The 22870-nt window shown below is 41.4% G+C and overlaps 1 protein-coding gene and 1 long non-coding RNA gene across 4 annotated transcripts in view; one reads left to right on the top strand and one right to left on the bottom strand.

Moving 5' to 3' along the window:
- SEC24D (SEC24 homolog D, COPII coat complex component) overlaps positions 1 to 22870 on the bottom strand; it is a 115131-nt gene that overhangs the window by 71012 nt on the left and 21249 nt on the right. For all 3 annotated transcript variants that reach the window (XM_061421164.1, XM_061421166.1, XM_061421165.1), the window contains exons 7-8: positions 15279 to 15390; positions 4761 to 4888 (exon numbers count right to left, since the gene is read on the bottom strand). In XM_061421164.1, coding sequence (XP_061277148.1) covers positions 4761 to 4888; positions 15279 to 15390 — 240 coding nt within the window. The remainder of the gene's footprint in view (positions 1 to 4760; positions 4889 to 15278; positions 15391 to 22870) is intronic.
- On the top strand, positions 6069 to 8620 carry LOC133249996 (uncharacterized). Its single transcript, XR_009737205.1, has 3 exons — positions 6069 to 6764; positions 7515 to 7608; positions 7696 to 8620. It is a non-coding gene; the product is annotated as an uncharacterized LOC133249996 (long non-coding RNA).

Here is a 22870-nt window from a genome sequence, read left to right as displayed (position 1 = left end):
AAAGTATTGGAGTTTCAGCTTTAGCATCAGTCCTTCCAAAGAAATCCCAGGGCTGATCTCCTTTAGAATGGACTGGTTGGATCTCCTTGCAGTCCAAGGGACTCTCAGGAGTCTTCTCCAACACCACAGTTCAAAAGCATCAATTCTTCGGCGCTCGGCCTTCCTCACAGCTATTGATCTTAAGAGTTATCTAACTCTGTGCCTCAGTTTCCTTATACCAAAAATGGAACAATAAGTAGGCTGATATGAGAATTAACTAAATGAACATATATTTAAAACATTTCTAACTGTGTTCACTAAGTGCTTTATAAGTTATGACTATTATTATTCTCATCAGTAACTGTTACAGATGATACTTAGTCTTTGGGGGGATACAGAGTCTAAGAGAAAAAAGAGGAGACCCCGAGTTATTTTCAAATATCTTTTGATACAGATTTTTAACATAATTCCATGAGAACAGACTCTGTATGATTTCAATGCCTTTAGACCAAGAAACTTTTGCACGTGTTTTATGTCCCTGGATATACTCCAGTGCCTCCCAGTTTATCCTATCACTGTGTGAAAACTGTATAAATCTTAGTTATGTTGAATTGGTTCATGGTGCTTTTCAGGTCTACTAAATCTTTCTACTTTTCTATATATTCATTCTATTAATTTTTGAGAGTTTGATATTGAAATTCCAACTAAAAATCTTAATTTGTCTACTTAAAAAAATAATTGCAATATATAGTGGTACTATATGTAACTTTGTTCTGTATTTTCCAAGTCTCCTATAAATGTGTTATTATATTTTCATACTTTAAAAAATAAAAAAGAAAGAGGAAAAAAAAAAAAAGAGGAAACCCAAAACTTAAGCCTTAATGGGCCCCAGGATTAGAAGTGAGGATGGTAACAAAAGGAACTAAAATGCTCTCTCCCTGTGAGGCTGGAAAAGATACACCAGGAGGGCGTCGTGGAGACCACAAGAGGGAAGGCTGCCAAGAAGGCCTAAATGCTTGGTGACCCAGACTTTCATCCAGCCAGTGGTGGAGTGGAGTGGTGATAGTATGCTATACTGTCACTTATACATTTATTTTTGAAGGATGGATATTGATATGCTGGTATATGCATACTTATTTCTAGAAGGAATCACAAAGAATGAGTAAGAATTGTAAGGGTGGGGCGGAGGGGTAGGAAGCAACCTTCTTCACTGTATACCACTTTCATCTTTTGAATGTTTGTATGGTACCTATTTAAAAGTAATTGATTCATTAAAAAGCAAAAAATACTACATGTTGTTATAGACACATATATATGAAGTCAAATATATAAAATCCACATGTATAGGAAGGATACACACCAAATTCATTAGTGTTTGTGCCTAGAGTGGGAGGGAAGAAGAGATATCCTACGAAGTTTTAATTCTTAGTCAAATATGACAAAACGTTAACATCTATTAATGATGGTGGCATGTACACTGATGTGTTATTCACTAACACTTTAAATTTTATTCAAAGGAACAAGATTAAAATTTAAGAAATCTCTCTCACAGATACTACTATACAGCAGTCAGAACTGCTAAAATTAAAACGACGACAATACCAAAGGTTGGAGAGAATGCAGAGCAACTGGAACTCTGATACCACGTTGAAAAGACTACAAAATCATATAACCACTTTGGGAAATGGTCTGGCAGTTTGTTATAAACCTAAATAAACATGTATCCCCATTAGCCAGCAATCTACTCACAGGTATTAATCCAAGAGAAATGAATGCGTGTCCATAGAAACACTTGTACTAGAATATTTACAGAAGCCGCTTTATTCACAAAAGCCGAAAAGCAGAAATAGCCAGATGTCCATCACTAAAAGAGTAGATAAAATGATGGGGCTTCCTGGGTGGCATAGTGGTAAAGAATTCACCCGCAATGCAGGAGACTCGGGAGATGTGGGTTCGATCCCTGGGCCAGGAAGATCCCTTGGAGAAGGAAATGGCAATCTACTCCAGTATTCTTGCCTGGGAGATCCCATGGACAGAGAAGCCTGGCGGCTACAGTCCATGGGGTCACAAAGAGTTGGATATGACTGAGCAACTAACATTTCTACTTCCACTTAGGAGAATTATATTAAATTTCTGGGACCATCACAAAAGACACGAAGCAAATACTGAATGTACTTCTCAATTTATGAGACCATAACTGCATGTAAGACTGGCTTCCAGGAACAACCCAGTGCCTCTTCTATGCCCAACTCCAACCCAGTTCACTGTGCTCTCAGCAGAGATGGTGGCATTCTGCTGCACCCATAAAAAGACTGAGTGAACACCTCAAAGGGGATGGCAGCCACTGTGCACGCAGACACTGCCTCTCTCCTCCTCCTTCCTTCTCTGAAGGGTCATACAGCAGCCCTCTACCCCTTCCCAGGTCACTTTACCCCCCGTCCCAGCTGGCGTGACAGGCCCAAGAAACAGTACAGATTTGTTCTCTGTTAGAGAGGCTCTGGAGAAGGCAATGGCACCCCACTCCAGTACTCTCGCCTGGAGAATCTGATGGACGGAGGAGCCTGGTGGGGTGCAGTCCATGAGGTCGTGAAGAGTCAGACATGACTGAGCGACTTCACTTTCACTTTTCACTTTCATGCACTGTAGAAGGAAATGGCAACCCACTCCAGTGTTCTTGCCTGGAGAATCCCAGGGACGGGGGAGCCTGGTGGGCTGCCATCTATGGGGTCGTACAGAGTCAGGCACAACTGAGCAACTTAGCAGCAGCAGCAGAGAGGCTCTACTTCTTGCTCAGGTGCTGCTAGATAAGCATCAGGTCAGTGATCTCAAAGGATCAGAGCCAAGGTCAGGTTTAACTTGGGAAAAGCGTCTATACTTCAGCTTTTAGCGAGCAAATAGAATCCAGAGCTCAGCCTAATTTACTGGACCACCGCGAGGTTACAGTCACAGCTCCAGTCCGAGTAAGGCTTTCCTTCAGCCCCCACCTGACCAGCTTTGCTACAGGACCTCGTGTCTGTCTCCATGTGCACGTGGGCATCTACCACTCAGGGGCAACAAAAGGAGGAATGGCAGCTACAGAGAGTGGACGTCCTGATCCCAGGACCCACTAACAGCATCCTAATATCAGAGATCTTAAATACACACCACTTATCTTTGTCGCCACTTAACTATAAACTTCAGGCTTCCCAGGCGGCTCAGTGGTAAAGAATCCACCTGCCAATGCCGGAGACATGGGTTCGATCCCTGGGTCAGGAAGATCCCCTGAAGGAGGAAATGGCAACCTACTCCAGTATTCTTGTCTGGAACACTCCATGAGAGGAGCCTGGTGGGCTACAGGCATAGGGTAGCAAAGAGTCAGACATGACTGAAGCAACCGAGTATAGCATACAGCATAGCAACTATAAATTGGGTACACCTTTCTCAGCTGACAGATACAATTGATCTACCTCATGCTTTCTAATCCTGCTGAGTTTGCTGCTGCTGCTGCTGCTAAGTCACTTCAGTCGTGTCTGACTCTGTTCGAACCCATAGATTGCAGCCCACAAGGCTCCCCCGTCTCTGGGATTCTCCAGGCAAGAACACTGGAGTGGGTTGCCATTTCCTTCTCCAATGAATGAAAGTGAAAAGTGAAAGTGAAGTCACTCAGTTGTGTTCAACTCTTCGTGACCCCATGGACTGCAGCCTACCAGGCTCCTCTGTCCATGGGATTTTCCAGGCAAGAGTACTGGAGTGGGGTGCCATTGCCTTCTCCGCCTGCTGAGTTTAGACAGGGGCTTATAAGAATTCTGGCCCAGTGATTACTAAAGCAGATGTAGTAAGACCAAGGACCTCAGCCTGCATTATCTTCCTTTTACCAGAGCACCTCGATGCTGCAGTACTGAGCTAGGGCGTAAAGACTTCACAAGAGGTTTGGGTATCTGTCATTTTCTGACAGTCTGTATTTCCTGTATATGTGCATTGCTGTTGTTGTTGTTGAGTCACCAGTTGTGTCCGACTCTTTGCAATCCCATGGACTGGGCATGCCAGGCTTCTCTGTCCCTCACCATCCCCAAAGTTTGCCCAAGTTCATGTCCATTGCATCAGTGATGCCATCAGGCCATCTCATTCTCTGATGCCCTCTTCTCCTTCTGTCCTCAATCTTTCCCAGAATCAGGGACTTTTCCAATGACACAAACCAGGGGCTTCCCTGGTAGCTCAGCTGGTAAAACATCCGTCTGCAATGCAGGAGACCTGGGTTCGATCCCTGGGTTGGGAAGATCCCCTGGAGAAGCGAACGGCTGGCTACCCACTCCAGTATTCTTCCCTGGAGAATTCCATGGACAGAGGAGTCTGGCAGGCTACAGCTCATGTGCACTGTTACAATAGGCCAAAAAGAGACCTAGCCCATCTGTGTTTGGAATACAGGATGCCAAAAAAACACAGTTTATCAGATTTTTTTCTCTTTCTTCTTAAACTTACTTTTTAAAAATTTGGAGTTTAGTTGCCTCATAATATTGTGTTAGTTTCTGTGGTACAGCCAAGGAGTCAGCTATATATATGTATATATACACACACACATCCCCTCGTTTTTGGGTTTTCTTCCCATTTAAGTCACCACAGAGCATTAAGCAGAGTTCCCTGTGCTATATGGTCAGTTCTTGGTTTACTTAATGAATTGAATGACTACATGTTTTTCGCGCTCCAGTTTTCTGTTTATGATACAGAAAAATATACAGGAAAATAATGACAAAAGAGGAATTTTAGAGTTATTAAATTACTGAATTACTATTTTCATCACTTACCTCATTCGAAGGGATCGTGGCAAAGGGCTTGATGATGGCGGCTAACGGGATCTGAGCTTGCTTGGCCATATCTGACGTGCAGGGAAAGCAGTACGTGGTGCAGCGGATGTACCGGGGACTGGCATTGCCTGAAACGGTCAATGGTGCAGACTCACAACCTGCCCTGTATATTTAAATATTTATAAAGGCACGTCTAGGCAATGCATTGCCTTATTTGTAAAGCTTCATGATTTCTAAAAAATAAAAAGGAGCACTGTATAATTTGATGATCTATACTCTAAGCACACTATAGTTTCTTGTAAAATAAGACACTAAATACTGCTATAAAAATGTAAAAGATTTTAAAGTATTATTTTCCATAAGCAGGGTATTAACACAGCCACTCAAGAGATTTGAGAGGTATTTAGATTCAGTGGGAAAAGTAAAGCAAAGACACAAAACATAAGAATAAAATTCCTTCTTCATCCTCTCCTATCAACACATCCGTTATGAGAAAGGTAAGCCATTTGTATACCATTTCATATCAGCTAGTTATACTGTGTCAAATAGAATTCCCTTTGACCATGTTCTCCTCCTTAACTTGTAATTCAATTTAGAAATTAAAATTCTATTTATAATAGAAACAATTTTTAAAACACCCAAATCTATTTTTAAAATACACCAAGTTTCCTGACCAAATATTTTTTTCACAGCATGCATGAGTATTAAAACAATACCCATGGGAATGGCACTGATGAGCTTATTTGCAGGGCAGGAACAGAGACACACAGAACAGACTTGCGGACCCAGTCGGGGAAGGAGAGGGAGGAGCAGATTTGGAGCATAGCACTGGGATACATACATCACTATGCATGAAACAGACAGCCAGTGGAAAGCTGCCGCATAACACAGGGGCTCACCCCAGTGCTCTGTGAAAACCTAGGGGGTGGGACGGGGGAGTGGGAAGAAGGTGCAAGAGGGCGGGGATATATGTATACTTATGGTAGAAACCAATACAGCATTATAAAGCAATTATCCTCCAATTAAAAAGAAATTAAAGAAACCCAATATCCATGGCATGAATATTTCTAAATCACTAGAATAACTTATCTAAAATAAACTTAACAATTAAATCACAATATATTTTGGCAAAAGAACATAATTATCAAACAAGTGTGTATTGATTGTCTTTTAGATACAGTCCTAGGTGCTCCCTTGTAGAGTTTATGTTCTTGCAGAGGAACATAAACTAAAAAAACCCAATAAATTACACAGGACCTTAGAAGATGACAAATGTTATGGGAAAAAGCACCTCTGGGGGAGGGGTACCACAGTGGGGAAAGACTGCAATTTTAAACAGTTATAGAATTGGTCTTCTTCAAAAGGCATCACTGGAGCAAAGGTCCCAAAGTGGGAAGGGATTTGCCCGCAGGTGTCGGGACAGGGCGAGCCTGGGCTGGCAGAGGAACATCAGGAGGCCAGTGAGGCTGGGATGAGGCGCCTGGGGCAGCTAGGGAGGAATTCAGAGACGTCACAGAGACCAAATCAGCTCGACGCAGGTGACTCCGAAGTTTTCAGCCTGAGGAATCAGAAGCATGAAGCTGCCACGAACTGACCAGAGAAAGTCTCCGGGAAGGGAAGGGGGTTTTTTTTGAGCCCGTGGGTGAAAACCGGGAATCTGGCTCCAGGCATGTCCATCTGGGAAATCTATTAGGTGATCAAGCAGTGATGCTGAGTAAACAGTCAAACACACAAAGTCTTGGCGCTGGGATGAAAGCTGAGCTGGAGAGACACATTTGGGAGTTCTGGGCATATAAACAATATTCGAAGCCAGGAAACTAGATTAAAAACCACAAAGTGGCCAGAGAAGAGAGGAGTGAGGACTGAGCCCTGAGTCCTCTGACATAAAGAAGCCAGGAGACAAGGAGAAACCAGCAGAAGGACCAAGAAGTGTACAAACGAGGGAGTCTGGGGTGCTGGAGGTGAAGAAAGTACATCAAGGAAGAGGCAGGACCGTCTGTGCAGGTGCTGACACCAGGTCAACATGACTGTGGGCTGGAGGGGGGCTGGAGAGCCGGGAGAGAGACTTTTGATGGGATGGTGGGGTGAGGAGGAGGAGGGTAGGGAGGCTGCTCACAGTGAGTTTAGGAGAGAGAGGCAGGTGCTGAATACGCAATAATCCTTTCAAGGTTTTTAATATATTTACTTTAATTGGCGGATGATTACTTTACAATACCATGATGATCTCTGCCACACATCAATACGAGTCGGCCACAGGTATCCCTGTGCCACTGCGCCCCCAGGCTGCAGAAGGCACGAGCTTGTGTGCCTTCCATCACACAGCAAAGCCGCACTGCTTATCCGTTTCACATGCGGTGATATGTGTGTTTGAACACTATTCTCTCAAATCATCCCACCCTCTCCTCCCGCTGCGTCCAAAGGTCTGTTCTTCACATCTCTGTCTCCTTTGCTGCCCTGCACAGAGGATCACCCAAGAGCAAAGAAAGGGGGGAGTTTGTAAAGGAGGTGGATCGAGAAAACACTGTTTAAGATAGGGGAAAGCTTTGTAAAAGAAAGAGAAATGTTAAAGACGTAAGAGAGAGGGGGGAGACTTAGGGTAGCAGTGCACTTGAGTGGCACACAGTAGGAGATTTCAACTGCAGCACATTTATGGCCAAGAGTCTGAAGGCAGAGTACAAGGACATATGATGAATGGGGGCTGATGCGATGGTGGGACTCCACAGAAGTTCTCTTCTGATTGTGTGCTTTTCTCAGAAAGGAGGATGTAAGCAGCTGAAAGAAGGATGAGCGGTCACTCTGCCGGGTCTGCAACCTCTCATCCTTTCTCTGGCCACTCCTCACTGCACAGGTGGGTCGGGAACGAGGGGAAGGCTGGACCCGAGAAGCTGAGCTTCCTTTCATATTTAATCTATTATTTACACATTTTACATTTTAGGGGGACCAGACAGAAATCTGGATTTTTACATAAAAATTTTGATTTTTATATAATGGCAACTAATTCAAACAGAAATAAATTATTCTGTATAACAAATTAACGTGTCTGTAGGCTGAATCCAGTTTGGGGGCCCTGCTGCAGAGAGTCTGATAAAGGGGAGAAATGTGGCACTAGCAACAAGGATAATAACAATCAATGCCAATGGATTAAGCAGCATTCTAAGATTGCTATATGTAAATTCAATTTAGTCTCACAATTGCCTATGACACTGATACCCTATGACCCCGTTTTACAGAGGAGTAAACTGAGACACTGGGAGGTTAAGTGACTTACCAAAGTCAAAGGGTTAGAAGTGACAAAAGGGGTATTAGAACCTATCACAGTCTCTCCTACGTCCCAGACCAGCTGGGTCCAGGTCATGAAACTGTGAGTTTGGACAAGAGTTCAGACCAATCCTGTTTTCCCTTGGGCAATGATGGGACATTTTCCAGCAATGCGTGTGTGTGTGCTCAGCTCTGTCCTGCTCTTTGCGACCCCATGGTCTGCAGCCTGCCAGGGTCCCCTGTCCATAGGATTTCCCAGGCAAGAACACTGGAGTGGGCTGCCATTTCCTCCTCCAGGGGATCTTCCTGACCCAGGGATCCAACCTGCGTCTCCGGTGATTCCTGCATTTTCAGGTGGATTCTTTACCACTGAGCCACCCATATGATCAAATAAATACCCGAAGAAAATTATTCAGATAGCTTCTGGGAGCAGGAAGAAAGATCAGAGACAGGTAGAGTCCAAGTGAATACTAACACAGGGTAAAACATGAGTTTTGACATCAGGAATAGAAGAAAAATAAATATTAGGTAATAAATGTAAACATGCTTGAACCCTTATTATTGTATATTTCATATAACTTAAATAAAACCTTCCTCCTCATTATCACACAATGTTATACACAGTGGGAAATAAGAATTTCTGAATATTTTAAAGTGTATTTTAATTGTTCATTTGTTCATTGTACTCAACTTTCACTAGTTAACATTTCTAGTAATACACTGAATTTGAGCATTTGTTAACTTTAAAAATCTTATTTTTTACTATGAAATATGCATATGAACAAGTTCATGAAGGTGACTAAACAAACTTGTTACAAGAAGCTAATGCACACCAACAATAAATTTTTAAAAAGCAATGAAGAATTTATTTCTTAAGCAGGTATGCAAAATGGGGCATGAAAGGCATGTTTATAGCAGATAATTTAGCAACCTTGGTAATTAAGATCCAAAATCCCTTGATCTGCTTAATAAAGAAACTTATGGGATAAACTGACTAAAAAACATTCAGTAATTTATTCATTCAACAAATATTTATGAAGGTAATCCCCAAGTTAGAGGCTTAGAGGCAGGAGAGGGTGAAGCCTCTGGCTTTAAGGTCTGGTAGAAGAAAATGATAATAAAGCAGGTAATTGGGGGCATCCCTGGTGACCCAGTGGTAAAGAACCCACCTGCCAATGCAGGAGACACAGGTTCAGTCCCTGATGTGGGAAGACCCCACATGCCACAGAGCCTGTCCTCTAGAGCCCAGGAGTTACAACTCCCGAGTCCACCTGCCCAACGGCCTGCACTCTGCAACAAGAGCGGTCACTGCAGTTAGCAGCCCACGCACTGCACCTGGAGGGTAGCCCCCACTCACCACAACCAGACAAAAGCCCACACAGTGATGAAGAGCAACAAAGCCAACAATAAACAAATAAAGCAAATAAAGCAGACAATTGCAAAATGGCAGGCAAGAATCACAGAAGACAAAATTGATTACACAGTGGCCCAAGGGAGGCAATGAGTTTTACACACGGATCACAGGTGACTAAACAAGGGATGCACTGCTTGAACAGGACCTTGCAGGACAGGCAGAAGCACAGAATCAAGGGAGAAACGGAGTCTTAAATCAGATCCTGCGGCCAAAGGCAAAGAAGTGATATTCTTAAAGCAGGTGTGCCTCTTTATTGGCTTCTCTGCTAACCAGCTGTGCAGTCCTGGGCGAATCACTTAACTTACCAGGACCTCAGTGCACTCACATCTGCAAAGTGAGAGAGCAGGGCAGATGAAGTCCAAGGTTCCTTCAGTCTTGACACTTACATCTGTGAATTTCTATGTCTCTGAGACCCATGGGCTTCATACTAGAAAGACTACTAATGTCCAGAAATAAAACCACACACCTAGGGTCAATTTATCTATGACAAAGGAGTCAAGAATATACAATGAAGAAAAGGCAGTCTCTTCAGTAAGTGGTGCTCGGGGAGTTCCCTGTTGGCTCAGTGGTAAAGAACCCACCTGCCAATGCAGGAGACACAGGTTCGATCCCTGGTCCGGGAAGATGCTATGTGCCACAACCGAGCCTGCGCTCTAGAGCCCGGGAGCTGCAACTGCTGACGCCTGTGCACCACACCCAGAGAAGCATGGCAGTGACAAGCCCGCGGACCGCAGCCAGAGAGCAGCCCCCCATCCCAGCCACAGAGAGAAACCTCGCAGTGATGGAGACCCCGCAGAGCCACAGACCAATCAATAAAAACTATCTGAAAAAAGTCATGCTAGGGAAACTGGACAGCTACATGGAAAAGAATGAAAGTAGAACATCCTCTAACACTAAACAGGAAAATAAACTCAAAAGGGGTTAAAGACCTATCAATAAATGTAAGATTGAACACTAACTATAAAACTCCTAGAGGAAAATATGGGCAGAATGCTCTTTGACATAAATTGCAGCAATATTTTTTTGGATCTGCCTCCTACAGTACTGGAAATAAAAACAAAAAAATAAATAGAACCTAATTAAACTGAAAAGTTTTTGTACAACAAAGGAACCCATAAACAAAACAAAAAGATAACCTACAGAAAGAGAGAAAATATTTGCAGACAATGCAACCAACAGGGATTAATCTCCAAAATATACAAACCGCTCATACAGCTCAATATCACAAAAACAAACAACCTCATCAAAATATGGGCAGAAGATCTAAACAGACATTTCTCCACAGACAGACAGACAGGTGGCTAAAAGCCCACATGAAAAGATGCTCAACATCACTAATTATTAGAGAAATGCACAACAAAACTATAATGAGGTGTCACCTCACACCAGTCAGAAAGGCCATATTAAAAAGTCTACAAACAATAAATGCTAAAGAGGATGTGGAGAAAAGGGAACCCTCTACTCTGTTGGTGGGAATATAACTGGTACAGTCATTATGGAGAATAGTATGAAGATTCCTTTAAAAACTAAAACTAGAGTTACCACTTGGCCCACTGATGTCCCTCTTGAGTATATATCTGGAAAAGATGAAAACTAATTCAAAAAGATACATGCATCCCAATGCTCACTGCAGCACTCGTTATAACAGCCAAGACATGAAGCAACCCAAATGTCCATTAACAGATGAGTGGATAAAGATGTGGTACATATATATAAAACTTAATAATGGAATATTACTCAGCCATAAAAAAGAAATAATGCCATTTGCAGCAACATGGATGGACCCAGAGATTATATTAAGTGAAGTTAAGTCAGATACAAATATTATATAATGTCACTGATATGTGGAATCTAAAATATGACACAAGTCAACTTATTTATAAAACAGAAACAGAATCACAGACATAGAAAACAAACTAATGGCTACCAAAGGAGAAAGGGAGTGCCGAGGGATAATTAGGAAGTTGGGAGTAATATGTACATACCACTATATATAAAATAATCAATGAGGACCTACTGTATGGCACAGGGAAATATGCTCAATATTTTGTAATAAACTATAATGGAAAAGAATCTGAAAAAGAATATATATATAAAACTGAGTCATTCTGCTCTACACTTGGATCTAACATGATACTGTAAATCAATTTATCTTCAATTAAAAAAATAAAATTTTAAAAAGTCTACTAATATGTAACAGCAAATCAGCCAGAGAAAGGGGCTTCACAGCAAACGGGTGTGACTTGCCCAACCGCAGGGCTCTCTCTCCATGCCAGGCAGCTCTCCGTTCTTGCCAAGGGCTGGGCTGCAGGCTGTGGAGAGCTGATGATAATCCAGACCTCGCCACCTCCTTCCTCCTCTTTCCACTCCGTCCTCCTACGCTTCCCCTATATGGACTATATGACCCAGCAGTTCCACTCCTAGACATACACACGAGAGAGCTGAAGGAGGGACTCACAGAGATGCGTGTATACCAGTGTTCATGGCTACAGCTGTGCACTGTAGTCAAAAGATGGAAACAACCCAAATGTCCTTCAAAAGACGAATGGATAAACAAAAGGCAGTATATACATAAGAGTGAGGATCCCTCAGCCTTAAAAAGGAATGAACTTCTGATACACGCTACGACATGGACAAACTTTGACAATATTATGCTAAGTGAGATAAGCCAGACACAAAAGGACAAATATTATACGAATCCACTTACACGAGGCATCTAGACTAGGCAAATTCAGAGACAGAAAGTAAAACATTCAGAGAGACAGAAAGTAAAACAGAAGACCCCAGGGACTGGCAGAGTGGAGGATTGGGGAGCAGTGGTTTATCGGGTAGAGAGTTTCAGTGTAGATTGATGAAAAAGTTCTGGAAATGGATAATCATGATGGTTGCACAACACTGTGAACTGTATACTTAAAATTATTAACACAGCAAATTTTATTTTATGTGTATTTAACCACAATTTTTAAAAATGACCTCTATGTTAAAAAAAACACAAAACCAAAAAACCCTGCAGGTGTTGCTCCTTAACACATGCGCGCTCTCCCACTGCCAGACCTCAGCACAGCCGTCTCTGCTGGCCGCTGACCTTCTCCTCTCCAGAACTCCCCACCTGTGTTCTGGTCCACACCTGTTCACTTGAGGCTCAGCTTAGTTGGCCCCACTCTAGCTGCACAGGCTGGGCTAGTTGCCGCATGTCTAAGTTCCCACAGCAAAATTCATTTTACCCTTATAATATTACCATAATATTATAATGTTAATATTTAGTTATATCTTTTCCCTGCCAGATCGTGCACTCATCTAAGAATAAGACCACGGGGCTCTCCCGGCGGCCCAGTGGTTAAGAGTCTGTGCTCCCAGTGCAGGGGGTAGAGGTTTGACACCAGGTCAGGGAACTGAGATCCTACATGTTGCAGGCATAGCCAAACAAAGGAAAGAAAAGAACAGCACTGTGTCTTTTACTTCTGAATTGAGGCAGTAGGTGAGTAGTTAAGAGCATGGCTTCTAGCATCAAAATGTTGGGATTCAAATTCTAGCTTTGCTTCCCATTAGCTGAGTATCTTGGTAAATTACCTAAGCATTCTGTGCTTTGGTTTCACATTCTGTAAAATGAAGATGAGATTAATGCCTATCTCAGTAAGTTACAGGGAGGATTAAATGAATTAATACACATAAAGTATTTAGAAGACATCTTTATGCATAGCAAACACTTAATAAATATTAACCACAATGGTAACAGGTACTGAATATTTGCTGAATGACAAAGTAAATGAATGAACAAACAAGTATGATCCTGCTCTAAGTAGCTCATAGCTTGTAGGAAAGATGACCCAAACCACAGTAAAATTTAATGGAACAGGGTTATAATAGGAGTGTCTATGAAGCACTGTGGGGGAAGAAATTAGAGGAGCTTTCTCAGGGAAAATTAAAGTGAGTTTGAAAAAATAAATAAATAAAGTGAGTTTGGAAGAACTAAGAATTTCCCAACTAAAAGGGTTAGAGTTATATATACCAAGTACATTTGTTCAATAAATATTTGTTGGGTGACCATTATATTCTAGATACCAGGTGAATTTCTAGGGTACAATGGTGAACAAAAACAGTACTAATCTGTTGCAGAGATAATAGCACAAAGTGAGAATCGGTGACATGAGCGGAAGGGGGTGAGTTTAGTATGGCTGAGGCAGATGTAAAAGAAAGAAACAGGTGAGAGATGAGGCTGGTAAGGAATATTCATTAGGCCTGTAAAAAGCCTCCAACTAAAATATTAAAAACTACAAATGTAACACTTACTATTAGGCTGAAATGAAACTGCCATTTTTGTCGGTCAACAAAACAGAAAAAATCAGTAATTTCATATAGCTCAACCTAACCAGGTCTTAAGTACCAAATAAATATGAATTCATTTAACAAGTTTGGATGGATTCTGTAAGTAATCAGGAACAAATCACTTTTAGTCGAGGAAATGAAGTAATCTGAAGTCTGTTTTAATAGTAGTATCTCTAACAGTAACATCATCTGTAATCTATATCAGCCCGTTCTACAGGTCAAGACCCCACATACATATAAAGATACTTCCATGCATGCACACCAGTCAGTCCTGAAGGAAATCAATCCCGAATATTCATTGGAAGGACTGATGCTGAAGCTCCAATACTTTGGCCACCTGATGCAAAGAGCTGACTCATTGGAAAAGACCCTGATGCTGGGAAAGACAGAAGGCGGGAGGAGAAGGGGGCAACAGAGGATGAGATGGTTGGATGGCATCATCAACTCAATGGCCATGAGTTTGAGCAAGTTCCAGGAGATGGTGAAGGACAGGGAAGTCTGGTGTGCTGCATTCCACGGGGTCGCAGAGTTGGACACGACTTAGTGGCTGAACAACAAGGCAAGCGTACAGACACAGACACACGCAGCACACAGAGTCACCCCCAATCCTCATGCTGGCCCCGCAGGGCAGGTCTTAGTCCCCACATCTTACAGAGGGCAACGCTGAGGTTCAAAGAGGTGGGATGAGCAAAGCTCAGGACAGTAAGGAAGAGAACCTGGGTCTGCGTGCAGGCGTGCCAAACTCCCAATCCGAGCTCTTTCTGCCTCACAGTGCTGCAAGCTCCGAAAGGACTGTGCTGAAGGCAGAACACAGGATGGACTCACGAGAGGGGAGTCGCACCAGGAGACTGGCTGACTCAGCAACTCTGAGATGAAACGACACGCCTGCTTGTGTACCAATGCTGTATTTCTAGAACCGAGTATACACTCCATTAAATTCAGAATCTGAGATGGCACACTGCATCAGGCTGTATTTTAACTTGCCATAAACAGAATAATACATTCCCTGATTAAACCTGGACAAAGTCTAACAGAAATATGAAACTGATAGCAAACCTGGGATAGAGTCAGTAGAGACAGAGCTCAGCCTCTTCTCATCCAGTTTTAAAATGGGAAACCAGAGCCCAAAACTAAAGGACTTATTTTAGAAATGTCACTGGGGCTAGAACCAAGTCTGCTGGCTTAATTAAGTCAAATATTTAATTCTCTACCGTCTGCTCACGCCATCCTGCCAGGTTCCAACTGTAGTAAATAAACCAAAGTAGGGCATGAACACATTTAAACCCATAAATTAAAATTTAAAATTTTCTTAAACTTGTACATTTCGACAAGACCTCAGCTGACAGTGCCTTCTCCATATTTGATTAATGACAAATTAGTTCTTGTTACCAGCTATAAAGGGGTGGCCCATCAGTGAAACCATTATTGGAGGGTCTCCGTGCATTTGCTTTAAAAAAAAAAGAAAAAAAAGGTGAGAAATACTAAGAGCTCAATCAGAAAGGTAACTGAGAGAAGAATACCTTGGTCTTGTATCACACAGTCTGTAGTGACCAGTGGAGGGATCTGGCCTCTGGCGTTGGTGGTATAAACTTGTCCCCCTCTGGTGGCTCTGTCACTCTCGATCACCTGGATCTGTAAGTAAGAGATCAAGGGCAAGTTAAAGTCAGTTTAGACTTCTCAACATTTCCCTCTCCTTATATACACACACGCACGCACAGGCATTTTCTTAATTCTTTAAGCTGATTTCAAATCAAACTCTCACTGAGAATCCATCATATCTTCAACCTCACTTTTGTTTAGTTTCACAACCTTAAGCTAGTAGCTTCCAAATTCTATTCTGTAATACTCTTGAGCTCCAACTCTGATCTTTCAGGGAAATCTATTTTTATTCAGTTTGTTTCTTGGGATCACAGGTAAGAGTTGGGAAAGGATTCTCACTGGAGAAGAAATTGAAAATAACATTTAAAAAAAATAAAATACTTTCTGCAGTTAAAGAAAACTCTAAAAAGCTAAAAATAGTTAAATTCAGAAGAAATTATTTACAACGTATAACTTAAAGAAGCCCTGACTTTTCTCCTCAAATCCCTCTTAATCTTCAATTTGCCTTTCAAGTTTCCCCCACCATATCCCTGCTCCTTGAGACATAAGAAACAAACAATATCAAGTGTTCCCATATGGTTTTTGCCTACCATATAGAGACGAGAAGAAAGAAAAGTCCCAAACTTTTGTCCTCTACTTTGGAAATACCTTGTATTTCTCTACTAAAACATTTATTGATGAAGATATAGGCACAAAATATTGTTCTTCTGTTGTAACTGTCCAGGGACTAGTTGCAAGGAATTCTAATAATAAAAGGATCTTTCTCTTCCTCTTTATCTTCTCCCTGCCCTCACTTCTTTCTTACAGGATAAAAGTGACAAGAAACTAAAAAAAAAAAAAAAAAGAAAGGAATAAAAATTTAGAGGGGAAACTGGGGAGAAATGAGATGAGCGTTCAGAATGGAATATTTACATTGGAGGACATGCAGTTTAAAGACACTATTAACGTGAGGGGAGATCAAGATGGCAGAGTAGAAGGACGTGGAGCTCACCCCCTCCCACACACATCAAAAATACATCTACACGTGGAAGAATTCTCAGAGAGTACTAACTGAAAGCTGGCAGAAGATCTCTTATACAACCAAAGCTGCAGGAACGATCCCCCTTGTAACTAGGTAGTAGGAAAGGATGAGGGTGGGGAGGAGTCAGCACAGGCCCTGTGCCCCTGGGAGGTAAAAGTGTTACTATATGCAGATGACATGATATGCTATACAGAAAACCCTAAACACTCCAAACCAACACTACGAGAACTAACAAATGAACCCAGGAAGGCAGCAGAGTACAAGATTAATATACAGAAATCTGCTACATTTCTTTAACAATGAAACACTAGAAAGACAAAGGGAAATGGAAAGACATCCCATCTCTTGGATTGGAAGAATTACTATTGTTAAAATGGTCATACTACCCAAGGCAATCTACAGATTTAATGTGATCCTTATCACATTGCCCATGGCATTTTTCACAGAAGTAGAAGAAATAATCATAAAATTTATATGGAACCACAAAGGACCCAGAATTACCAAAGGCAATCCTGAGGAAAAAGAACAAAGCAGGAAGTGTAACTCTCTCAGACTTCAGACAACACTATGAAGCTACTATAATCAAAACAGCGTGGTGCTGGCACAAAACCATACCTGGATGAATGGAACAGAACAGAGCCAGGAATAAACCCCCACACCTACCTTCCATTAAATCTTCAAGAAGAGAATCAAGAATATACAATGAAGAACAGTCAGCCTTCTCAGAAAGTGGTGCTGAGAAAACTGGATAGCTTCATGTTAATCAATAAAGTTAGCACAATTCTTCATACCACATATGCAAATAAACTCAAAATTGTTTAAAGACTTAAATATAAGACATGACGCCATAAGACTCCTAGAAGAAAACACAGGTAAAACATTCTCAGACATATATTGTAGCAATATTTTCTTAGCTCAGTCTCCCAAGGCAAAATAAATAAAAGCAAAAATAAACAAATGGGGCCTAATCAAACGTAAAAGCTTTTGCACAAAAAAGAAAACTATACATAAAACAAAAAGACAACCTATGGACTGCAAATAATGTGACTGACAAGAGGCTAATTTCCAAAATGTCCAAACAGCTCATACAGCTCAATATTAAAGAAACAGACAAGCCAATCAAAAAATGGACAGATCTGAATGTTAATAGATATTTCTCCAAAGAAGACACACAGATGACCAACAGGCACATGAAAATATGCTCAACATCACTAGTTATTTACAGAAATGCAAATCAAAACTACAATGAGGTAAATCACCTCACACTGGTCATTATCAAAAAGTCTATATACAATAAGTGCCAGGGAGGGTGTGGAGAAAAAGGAACCCTCCTACATGGTTGGTGGAAATATAATTGGTAAGCTACTATGGAAAACAGTGTGGAGGTTCCTCAAAAAACTCAGAATAGAGTTACCATATGATATGGTAATGCCACCCCTGAGTACATATATCTGGAAAAGATAAAAATGAATTAAAAAGATACAACACACCCCAATGTTCATAGCAGCACTATTTACAATAGCTAAGACTACTGGAAGCAATCTAAGTGTCTACCAGCAGATGAATGAATAAAGAAGATCTTGTATATACAACGAAATATTATTCCGCCATAAAAAAGAATGAACTATTGCCATTTGCAGCAACATGGATAAACTTGGGAGATTCTCATACTGAGTGAAGTAAGATAGAAAGACAAATATATGATATCACTTAAATGTGGAATCTAAAAAATAATACAAATGAATTTATTTACAAAGCTGAAACAAACTAACAGACACAGAAAACAAATTTATGGTTACCAAAGAGGAAAGGGTAGGAAATACATTAGGAGTTTGGGATTAACATATCTACGTCACTATATATAAAATAAACAACAGGATTTACTGTATAGCACAGGGAACTGTATTCAATGGGAAAATAAAATCTGAAAAATATGTATAACTGAATCACTTTGCTGTATATTTGAAACACAATATTGTAAACCAACTATATTTCAATTAAAAAAAAAAACTACTACTAATATTAAAACTGTCGGGTAACTCTGAAACGTTACCTGCTCCATTTCCCCTCCCATCTCGTCCAATCCATACCCCAGTTGGCATTGATATCATTGGTTTCTACAACATATCAGAGATAGACTTAGCCTGCTTTTAAATCCACACATTTCTTTTTAATTTCATAGGATTTAAATTCTCATTCAATTAAGGGTATTGAACATGCTCCAAACACAACTACTGCAAGATACAAACGAGACTGAAAGCTAACACGGGCCAAGAAAAGCAGCAAACAGAAAAACCAAAACACTAATCACACTCTATAGTTCAACCACAGGGCTCATCTGGTTTCTTCAAAACTGGAGTAGTTTTTCTATTATCAACATTTACTGTCATCATTTCAACCAATGAAGTGTCAAATATGAAAGTGAGGTAAAAACCACAATAATCTATACATTGAACACAGATAGCTCTCAGTCTCCAAATAGACTATGCTTCCAGAAAGTTTGTTTTAAATTAGCCATTTGCAACTTACAAAGCACTACCTCCAAAGAAACAAAGACAGTGATAATTATACACTTCTAAATAAATACACATCTTTGCTAGAATACGTCAAAGAGATCGAGAATACTACCAAGAGAGTAAGAAATACAATAGCTCTAGTAATTTCTAAATATATAGTTTTTATTGGATTAAGCAATGGTTTTATTTTTCTGTTAGGAGATTTTTTTTTAAGTTGAAGTACAGTTGATTTATAATATCGTATTAGTTTCAGGTAAACAGCAAAGTGATTCATATGTATATATTCTTTTTCTGGTTATTAAAAATAGAGCTTTTATTTAAACCTCAAATCCATGTTCTCGGAAAACAGCTTAGACATAAAGCACAACAGAGAAATCTCAATAGAGGTTCTGAGTGTGCCTCTGTTCTTCAAGGGTTTCAGCTTGATTGACAGTAATGCCTGATAATGCTAATGCCACTTCAAAGTTTATGGATTTCTTTTTCCTCCAGAAGATGTGCCACTAGAATCACTTTCACACTCCTCTGCTATGAATAGAGTATTCTGCTCTCATAAAATAGAATCAGGAAAGAGAAAAAAAAAAGAAAGTGATTTTCCTGAGATAAAGGAACAAGACAGATTAGGGAGGCAAGATAGTAAGATGCATGGGCACCACGAAGGCAGGTGCTTAAAGCAGAACCATTTGCACTCTGGCGTGGTTAGAGAAAGAGGGGGACGGGCAGGGCTCAAATTCTGGATAATCCTCCCGCTGATTAGAGAGTGAGGAAGAGTTGATGGTGATACCAGTGTCCTCAACTCCAAAAACGTGGATTAAGACCACCATCCAGAAGTGTAGTGAGCCTTTAGCTCAGGACTGGCATGCAACAGATCAGAAAATATGATTTCACATCTTTCTTTCCAGAAGGAAAAATTAATTTAGTTAGCAAAAGCATTCTACTTTGGTAGTAAGAATATAAACAGGTTCCATATGGCATTGGTATTTCATTAGTTTTAAGGTAAAAACACTATTGGACTGATTTGTATGTGTATATTTTAGGAGTCTGAAATAAATCACAACATATACTGCTTATTGCTTTCTTTGTTAACATTCATTCAACAAATACGTGAGTGCATACTCTGTACTAGGCCCTGGTCTGTGTGTTAGGGATGCACTAGTGAACAAAACCAAATCCTGGACCTCTTGGAGCTGACATTCTAGTTTGGAAGACAGGAGATAAATGCATAAATCAGATACACCCTATGTGAGGTAATAAGTGCTATGGATACGAGCGACGTGGATAAGGGTGCAAGTGAGCTCAGGGATGAGCAAACAGGACATGAAGGGAATGCAGAACTGAGCCATGCTCTGCATCTGCGTCGGGGAAGAGGTCTAGGCAGAGGGGACAGCATGTGCAAAAGCCTAGAGCTGGAGGACATCCGGCTGAGGAATACAAAGGCGGCTGGTGTGACTGATGCCACGCAGAAGAGCAGGGAGGGCCTGGGACACAACAGGGTGTGTGTGTGTGTGTGTGTGGCTAGGTCACGGTACCCAGCACAAACACCAGTCCAGATCTTGCTGTGAAGGTATTTTTTAAAAATATATGATTAGAATTTAATCAGTAGACTTTGAGTGAAGCAGTGGGTGGGCCTCATCCAACCTGTTGAAGGATGAAGAGAAAAAGAGCAAGGTCCCCGGAGGAAGAGAGAATTTTGCTTCCAGACACCTTCAGACTCCAGCTGCAACATCAGCTCTTCCTGTGTCTCCAGCATGCTGGCCAGCCCAGCAGATTTTGGTCTTGCCAGTCCCCGACAATCAAGCAAACCAATTCTTTAAAATAAATTTATTTCCATATAGAGACATATATCCTAGTGGTTGTTTTTGTTTTTGAGAACTCTAATATAGCGAACATTTTCTGGGAGGCTGTTCTTGAAAGGCCGTAAAGGATGGATTCCTGGGCACAAGTGGAGGTGACAAGCCCTGGTTAGGAGTATGGACAAGCTTATTCACACTAAGCAGGAAGAGGGGCAAACGGGCACAGACCCAGAGAGACGCGGAAATGAAGCATGCAGAGGGTCTCTCTGAATTTCTTCTATTTTCTCAGAAGCAAGGTGATCATTAAAGAGTCAGAATAGGGAAAGGTGGTATCAGAAGTTTCAAGAGAGAAGAAATGACAGTCATCCAGGGAAATGGAAGGGGGTCAGTTGAGGTGTGTGATGGGCTCCAAACTTGCTGCACATTAGAATTTATAGAGAAACTTTGAAAAACCCCAAGGCCCAGTACAATTAAATCATAATGTGGCGGGCTGGTCGCAGGGCATCAGTGATTTAAAATGTTCCACCAGTTAGTATTTCATGCAGCCAGGTTTTAGAAAAACACAACTAAATGTTCACTTTCGTTTAGTGGTTATGAATTCAAAGTGAGACCAGCAAGCATGGCATGCATCTTTCTCGAGTTGTCGTCACCTAACCAGAGTAGGTGGAAAGTTAGTTTAACAACACATGGGAATTTTCTAGATGAATCCAGTGGAGGGAGGGGGCAAAGGAATTCAGAGCAGAAGATGCAAGGGACAGATTTATAATTATAGATCACGGAGTCTAAGCTGCATAAGAGAAGTGAGAAGATGAAGGTGATGGGAATCAAGAAGAAATGGTAGACTGTAAATCCTGGTGGGTGAAGTATTATGGGAGTTTGAGTCCTAAAGGGAATGAGCTGAAAAGATAAGAGGCAGTGGTTGCAGGATGGAATGTTTTCAACTGAGACTTTGAAGGTACACGGTCATTGGCAATGACAGGAGCCACGGTAAGACTAGATGTGGGGCAGATGAAAAGCACATCAGAAGGAAGGAAGATCAAGAACTGAGAGACACTGGAGATGGAAGAGTCTACAGACGGATAATAAAATTGCCAATAACTGCAACAGAAACAGTATTGGAGAGATTAACAACAAACCGGGTGTCAAAAGCATCAGAGAATGAAGTGAAACGACCTAGAGAGACTGCAGATGTTACATACAAGCAGAGAAATAAGAAGTTAAACTGTAAATCACATAAATACATGATACTTCTTCAAATGGAATAATTTAATATTGGGTTGGCCAAAAAGTTCGTTTAGGTTTTTGCATACCATCGTATAGGAAAACCTGAATGAACATTTTGGCCAACCCAATATTAAGCTAGAAAAGCAATGGCTGGAAATATGATCATCAGTAAGGACACTGCATATGGGGCTTTCCCAGGGGCTCAGAAGGTAAAGAATCTGCAGGCAAAGCAGGAGACGCAAGTTTGGCCCGCGGGTTGGGAAGATCCCCTGGAGAAGGAAATGGTTACCCACTCCAGTATTCTTGCCTGGAGAGTTCCATGGACAGAGGAGCCTGGTGGGCTACACCCCATGGGGTCACAAAAGAATCGAACACAGCTTACTGACTAAACAACAAAAACTGCATATAGCAAAAGAATTGATCGAATTTAAGAATTTTGAGAGATGATGCTTATTCTAGACTATCTGGTGGACCCTAAGGGGAATCCCATGAAACTTACGAGAGAGGCACAAGCAGTTTTGAGACTGACACCTGGAGGAAAAGACACAGAGAAGAGGGAAAGGTGATGTAACCACAGAGGCGAGGACTGGAATGATGAGACTACAAGCCAAATAAGGAAGAGACAAGGCTCTCTCACGGAGCTTCTGGAGGGAGCACAGCCCTGCCTACACGCTGACTTCAGACGTACCACCTCCAGAACTCAAAGACAAGAGAGTTCTGTTGCTTTAAGCTACTGAGTTCATGGTACTTGGCTACAGCAACCACAGAAAATGCACAGACCATCCTAGCCCATCCAGACTCCAGCCGAGCCTCTAGCTGACCCCACATGCACAAAGCAAGCCCAACCAAAATCAGTCAGATCCAGCCCCGATTAGCAAACCTGCCCAGACTCATGACCATTAATAAATAGCGCTTCTGAGCTACTAAGTTTTCTGATGATTTGTTAATACAAAAGTTAGGTT

This window comes from Bos javanicus, chromosome 6, assembly GCF_032452875.1.
Source record: "Bos javanicus breed banteng chromosome 6, ARS-OSU_banteng_1.0, whole genome shotgun sequence".
In the NCBI taxonomy this organism is placed as follows: Eukaryota; Metazoa; Chordata; class Mammalia; order Artiodactyla; family Bovidae; genus Bos; species Bos javanicus.
This window is presented reverse-complemented; position numbering and strand designations above follow the sequence as displayed.